The 7555-nt window shown below is 38.2% G+C and overlaps 1 protein-coding gene across 1 annotated transcript; it reads right to left on the bottom strand.

Annotated features, from left to right (window-relative positions):
• Nucleotides 1-2467: 2467 nt before the first annotated feature.
• Nucleotides 2468-7371, bottom strand: mob1a (MOB kinase activator 1A). Its single transcript, XM_010897361.5, has 6 exons — nt 7006-7371; nt 6212-6378; nt 5466-5559; nt 3505-3638; nt 3243-3406; nt 2468-3000 (listed from the first exon to the last, which is right to left on the bottom strand). Exons 1-6 carry the CDS (start codon nt 7017-7019, stop codon nt 2923-2925), a joined length of 651 nt encoding a protein of 216 aa, XP_010895663.1. The 5' UTR covers nt 7020-7371; the 3' UTR covers nt 2468-2922.
• Between the last annotated feature and the right edge of the window lie 184 nt (nt 7372-7555).

The raw sequence follows: 7555 nt of genomic DNA, 5'->3' as shown, positions 1-7555 counted from the left end.
TAGTGGCACCAGAGCATATATCAGTTGTGACTTTTAGTTGCACCAGTTATGTGAAATTACCTCAAATCACCAAACAGTTAGACTCTGAGTATCAGAGAAACACAATGTTAAGGATGAAGTTCTTCAAAATCTGTTCAAAACACAAAAACATCTTTCAAAAAACCGAAATGGCTGTGTGAAATTGGTCAGATACACTTATTCAGGGAGATTTGAAGCATTTACATTTATAGCTTGGGCACGGTCATAGAGGTTCTGACATTTTTCAATTTGAATGAAAGCTATGCAACAATTGTTTATAACAAAATGTACTACTTTACAAAGAATTACTTCAATATCTCCCTGAATAATATCTATGCATTGTTTCTAAAAACCTTTGAAACTGGGAACTCCTTGGCCTATGATGTCAGCGTATTTTTACTTTCTGGAACATTGTGTTGAATAAAACTGTGCTTTACTCAATGACCAGTTAAAAAACTGAGTTTTAATTGTGGGCTGAGGAAAGCTGTCAGCATGTCCACTGGTCCTTTAAATATGTCCATTCAAGACCGTTTAGTGGAAAAGTAACTCAGTACAAATATTCTAGAATGACGAAAACACTCAAACTGAACTAAGGCTATATAACAGGTTGCAGCATAACTAGCAGTGGGTAAATCTAATACAACACCAGGATTCACTATGCATATAATCTTAGCCAGGTAATGGGAGCATTGAAATGGTCAAGATGGTTCACTATCTAGAAGAGAGGAACTAAAGGACTATATAGTTCCACACTCCTCTTTCTGACTGCTTGAGCAATTAATAAATTGTCATGAGGCTCTTGTACCCATTCAAAACAAACTCGCAATATCCACAAATTCCATTGATTTATTAAGGTGTTCTGCTAGCTGTCAATACTGTAATTTCAGACAAGATGTTCTTTTCTAAGGCACAGGGTTTTTTGTTCCAGATAATGTGCTGCAAATTATGCTATTTATAACAAATTATTGAACTAGGTTGTTGACAATCCATTATTGCATTTCTCAAAAACAATCTCCATAAGGTCTATAACCACCAAAGTAAATATAAAACATCTATCCCTTAACCTAATTTTACAGCAACATCCCAAACAAGATTAATGTAATTACAAATCTGTGTCATGCCAAACAGTTGTCACTGAATATCTGGAAGAGAAATGCAGACAAAATATAGTAAATCAGTACAATATATCATGTGATTGAGATAAAAAGAAATGTATACCCCCCTCCCACCCCCCAAAAAATGGAAAAACTACACCTGACATACAGTATTCCAGAATTCCTATTATTATTCCCAGTAACTGCCAACAGGAAATGTAACATCACATTCCAAATCAATGCTGAACACTATAAAAATCTACAAGTACACATAACAGTATAACAGGTTGCTTTATCCAGACAGATCAAACATGAGCACATACTAAGATAGTGAATATCACAAACACGTTGGGGTTTTGTAAATACATTAATATTCCAATGGTTCAATACTATGTGTTGATTGCAGACCATGCTTCTACAATGTATTGTTGAAGTATATATTATAGAAGGATATATTTTCCAATTGGGGTGGTCAAATGAGAGTAAGTGTAAAATATTTAAATTGCCTTAGATTGTCTGAAACAAGTAAAAGGTATCAGATTAAGTAGCACATGGACATTTTCACTCAGTCCGGCAGAGAGTACCTATAGCTATGTTGTTTATAGATAACATTCCATTTTGGTGGCAAAGAAATTTCGGAAGAATGGGATAAACATGGCATGTGTCACGATGGCACCGCAAACAGCACTGCTGCTTTAGCCCTGTGTGCCAAAACTGAACACAAATGGGGCTGGTTTCACAGACATAGATTAATGGTAGCCTTGGAAGAAAAGAAAAAAAAACATTCCATTGAGCTTGATTTTTTCAGTTAAGGACTAGTCTAAATCTGTGAGCACACATTCAGATAAGACAAATAACATCTTACAAAATGAAGAGAAAACAACATAAATATCACATACAGATTCACTGTTGTCATGTTGCAATTACTATTGCTATTGTTGCATTTTGCATGATGAACAAGTAAAGGTATGCTTACTAAACAATAAAACAGACTTGCTTGATACTAAGAATAATATTCCCCCATGATGGTCTTAGACATCCAAGGCATTTGACATTGTTAATAAGAAAAATTGAGGCACATTTGTGCAATTCGAGTGAAATTACAGAATGAATAATTTCAAAACATTTCTTATTATACTATACATAACATTTGATATTTTATATAAGTTTTAAAAATGTTACTTTCTCTGGTACTTTGATTGCTTACCATGTGTTAAAACATCTAAGTAGTCAAGTAAAAGTGTAAAAATATGATCCCTGTGTATAAACTATGGAAGATTACCTATTACACATGTTTATCAAAAGTGTCACTGCAAATATTTATTGATCTTTGTTAACCTTAAGTGAAAAAAACCTATCTAAATGTCAAATACAGAACAAAAGATCAGTATTGAAGTACATAATTGACTAAAACTGCAAATGTGATGTGTTAAAAAGCAAACTGTTTTGGGACATTGAAATGGTCCCAAATACCATAGGAAAGAAATGCCAGGTTTCCATTTAAACTCCTAAAAAAACAATGGTCCACATTCCAGGTCAGTATGTCCCAATTATAGAATTTGTTTACCAAATAAAAAATATATATCATAATAGCTACACAATGGCATCTTACCTTAAAGTGAGCTCTAATAAAACAAATGTTGTACAACTACAGGTTGAAAGAAAATAAGCTGGGACAGAAAGTATAGGTACAGGGTACAGAGGTAGAAAGAGGGCTAAGAAAAAGGCACAAAGTGGAAAAGTGGACACTCAGAAACCCAGAGGCAGGCACTGAGAGGGAGAGACGAGGGAGGGAAAGAGCGGGAGGCTTTCATCTGTCCTTGGAGCCCAGCTTCTCAATAAGGTCCTGCAGCGGTGCCAGCTCACGGCGGTCAATAAGGTTGAACTCCTGCACAGACACACCCCAAAAAAAGACCACATGCCACATAGTGTACGATCAGTGATCAAACAGGAGAACCGGTTTCTGTGGTGCTTTAGTTACACAAGACAGTAACAACTGCCTGATTAACTGTATCAACAGGAAAAGATTCCCATTTTCTACATCCTTGGAGGCATGTAGAAGCCCCCATATAGGACCATGACATTCATTTTTAAACATTTTACATTTCTAGAAGTATTGAAAAGTGGCACCTGGACAAAGAAGATGAAGTGTTTGAAGGAGGTGTTTAGGTGGGCCTCCTCCTGCAGTTGCATCACAGAGTCAAAATGCTGGTGGTAGATGTGGGCATAGACTCTGAACAGGCGCTTAAGGATGGTCTTGGCCACAGACATGAAGTTCTTAGGAAACGGCACACCTGTGGGTACAGACTGGGAGCGTTAGAACTGTCTCTAAGCCAAAAGGTCCATGCTACAAGGTTTTAAATTAATGCGCAACTCTGAATACTCAACTAACCTATCTTAGAGGGAAAGAGAGTCTCATCATCCAGCTGATCCTGCACCCAGGTCATCAGGTAATCTATGTACTTGGGGGCAGAGCACTTGATTGGCTTTTTGATGTTGGTGCCATCGGCCCAGTGATATTCATACCTTGAAGGAGGTAAATGAGAGAATAGAATAAGAATTTCTTCATTTGCCAGGGCAGCAAGACAGCTTAGTGGTCAAGAGCATTGAGAATAGCAATACAATTAAATTGCAAAATGAAAAATTAATAACATGCTTTTCTGACTTCTTTTTGGCACATCATTGTTTGTTGGACAGTGTTAAGATTGGCTTAAAATGGCTTCCTGCCAAGACCCAGTCTAAGGCCAAAACATTCTCCAATTTAAACAGGGATTGCATTATCTTTCAAATGTCAAAACATACAAGGGTCCTATTTTTTTTTGGTAAATGTAATGTTACCAGGCCTAGCATGTGGGTACCTATTTACCAATGTATGAACATCAGATTTATAAGCCCATTTGCAAAACCTTGATGGGCAAACTCCCAGCTAAGAAACTTCCCTTAATCCCTGTCCTTGTAGCTATGCTGCTTACAGGGGAGCGATTTGGAGGAAGGGCAGGACGTTGTAAACACAGCATTTTACCAATGCAGTTTTACTTTTCTTCTTAGAAGGGGTCTTTTACCACTCATTTTCAGTACACGGTATACTTGAGTATATTTCTGGAGTTAGAAAGGAGTAGACGAGGTTAGAAGACAAATGCCAGTGACTGTGGCCATGCTGGCAGGATGTTGGCTCATGTCTTTTCCTCAAGCTAAGAGGCCATAAATAGAGCAAGGACAAGGAACTCTGAGAAAGTGCCAAAACTATACATAATTTAACAAATGAGCTGTTAAATTACTTTAGAATTCATTAGTATTTACAAGGTGCGTCACGGAAGGACTGCTGATCTAGGATCCATTTTCGACACGCTTTGTGAATATGATCCAAATTCAGAAATCACGTGTTCTGTATTGCATTAACATTGTAAAAACTAGAAGTGAAAATGACACACTAAACCAAAGTAGGAAACTACGTAGCAAAATTAAACAGGTCTATGTGTGGGGACGTTTGCCTTGAGCTGACTGTAGGTTTATGGATTTAAAAAAAATTCTCCTCATGTTTCCCCCCATATAATGCACAGTTACTCTGCTTCTCACCATATTGCTAGCACAACCAGGAAGTACTTTCCAGCACCTACACGTTTGGACAACAATGTATTCACCGGCAAACAACCACAATTAAACTCACAGGCCTAGTTGCAGCAATGCCAGGAGCAAAATCAACTTCTTCCAACAACATGCCCTCCAATCCCAGATAGTGTGGATATCCCAGATATGCACTGCCCCATGCAAGGCATCCCAGCATTGCTGGTATGCCGAAACCAGAATTTGAACTAAATGCACAGCTGCAATAAACAGCACATTTAAGTGTAATATTTTCATTTTATATACTGCAATTGAAGGGAAAGTTTGTACACTGTCTATTTGAGAAAAACAGTGGTCCCTTCCTTGCAGATCATCATCATCACAGCCAGGTATCAACAATGCAAAGTATTCAGCATGGGGCGGCAACAGTTGGCTTAGTGCTGTCCAGGTGGATGAGTGTATGTCGAGACAGATGCTTTGTCACATCAAGATCAAACGTACATTTGAGCTCAGTAGTGGTTTTTGGCTGGGGATTGCATTATTCTGTGTGTGTATAAAATAGCAAAAATATTCTGATTGACTGAGCATTGTCAGAAAAAATCTGAATGACTTGGCACAATGGATTTGTAGGAACACTGCTGTGGAGTAATTGCAACAAGGGAAGGTCAATACCGCAAATAGGGCATACATTCCAGTGGAAACTGTAAGAAATAAAGTGTATATCTATATGAAAACATATAGAAGCTTGCTTTTTTTTCTTCCCCCCTTTTAATTGTCTGTCTGCCATACCTGGGTCCGGCAGACATCACAGAACAGCTGGTCTCAGTGCAGAACTCAGTGATGGTCCCATAGAGCATGTTTATCTGATTGAAGAAGTCCACAGCTGAAAAGGAGAGCAGATCAAAGGCCTACATTATTAAATGCAAAAGTACCGCAATAGAACCTCTCACACTAGGGTTCACTGTTAATAGCATCACCCACAGCTGAAAGGGTGTTAAATAAAATCCACACACTGGTATTTCACATTTAGAAATGCCAATTATAATGGCACTTCCTCCTAGTTATTTAAATGTGTTCAGTGCACATTAGATACATTAACAGTGATCAGTCTTTTGACTGTCTTCCATAAACAAGTGTTGAAACATGGAGATGTGCATGCATGGAAACAGTAACCCTATAAAGGGTGTGTTAATGTAACCTTTTAATCCCCTTTAAATTACTTATCGCTGATATGACATACAAGTGATGCATGTTCATATTCAGGCCGTGCATCTGAGCTCTTAATAAATAATTCCAAGGAAGAAGATACCTTCAAATATACACAAAAGCACAACCGAATGAGCAACCAAATACACATTGACAAAGTGATTCAAGAGACTGAAAGGAGCTTAATATGGCATCTCTCACCACATATACATATATTATTAAGACTGTGCTACAACCAATAAGAGGTAAAGGATGTCATTAAGAACAAGTCATAATTCAATCTCCCATGCTCCCCTTCGCCAATATCCCTTTTTATCCCCTTCACTTACTGTTAACAGCAATCCATTCATTAAGATCTTCGCCCTCTGGCAGCATGACAGCCTGCCTCAGGTTTCCACTCCCTAGCGTTGCCTCTGCATGCTTTAACAGCTCATACTGGTGGGAACCCTCTGGGATATTCTTCTTCGGCTTAAAGGTCTTCGACGAGCGACTCCCACTAGATCGATTGAGGAGAGAGATTGTTTTAAGACAAATTGTAGCTGGCGGTGATAAGCAAATGTCGTTGGTGCTTACTGCTTAGATATAACACTGGCCTGTGTTCTTTCCTGTTTAGCTAAACACTTTCCTCTGATCAGCAGACAGTAACAAAACAGGAAGGCAAGCAGGCTATCTATAAATGCTGGCTTGTTAGTCAACGTGTTTAACGATGTTAATAAGGTAGATGATAAGCATGCGTAAATGAGCAGATCCCAGATGAGTGCTAAATCTACCAAACTAGCTAGTTAGCTTGACAACGTGAAATTATCGTTTAGTTACCTAACTAATGAGCTAATTACTGTGTAGCTAAGCAAAGTGAGCTACTACTAGTTACAAAGTACTGGTTAGCTAGCTTTGCAACTTTGTTATAGTGATGTTACAGTTAATTACTCTAACTACATATAGCAAATATTGTAATCTGTGTTACAACATTACCGAAGTGTACTACTTGCTAGTCAAAAGTATGCAAGCATACCGTTACACAGATAATGTACAGAGCTAGCTACAGCACGTTACGAGTAAAACCAGATAAAGCTAACGCGTTTGTTAGCTAGCTACGGTGAGCTAACGTTGGCTATCTACTTACAATAGAAAGCTCATCGTTGAAAAAGTTCGGTCGAAAAACGAAAACAATTGCTGATTAAAGAGTATCTTATCTAAAAGGAAAATTGTCGTGTCGAATTTCACTGGTTGTTAAGTGAACTTCCCTGGTAAAAACAATCTCCGAAGTTTTCAGTTTCTAAGCGTTCTTTCACTTGTCAGTGTTGTCGTCGTGCAAGACGTAGGCTACGCAGAATACAACATTTTGACGTAGCTAGCTGTCTACGTAGGCTACTGTAATTTTAGCAAGTCAAATAGTTTTGCGAAATAATTCGATATGCGGTCATAAATATAACTCCAGATAGCTCCCAGGCTGAACACCACCAGGCTGTTATGAACCAGCAAAATATGAACACTTTACAGGAGCGACATTCAAAGGTATTTGTAACAGTTGTATTACCATAAAGGTCGCCGCAGAAAAACGACGTTGGCACGATCAGCGCTGCAAAAACTGTAGATAAACGAGATACAGGACTTGGTCTTATATACCGTCAAAAACAATATATGCATCTGTAGATATGCCACAAAACCGCTAT

This window comes from Esox lucius, chromosome 13, assembly GCF_011004845.1.
Source record: "Esox lucius isolate fEsoLuc1 chromosome 13, fEsoLuc1.pri, whole genome shotgun sequence".
NCBI lineage: Eukaryota > Metazoa > Chordata > Actinopteri > Esociformes > Esocidae > Esox > Esox lucius.
Note: the sequence above shows the minus strand (reverse complement) of the source record. Positions and strands in the feature narration are given on the sequence as shown.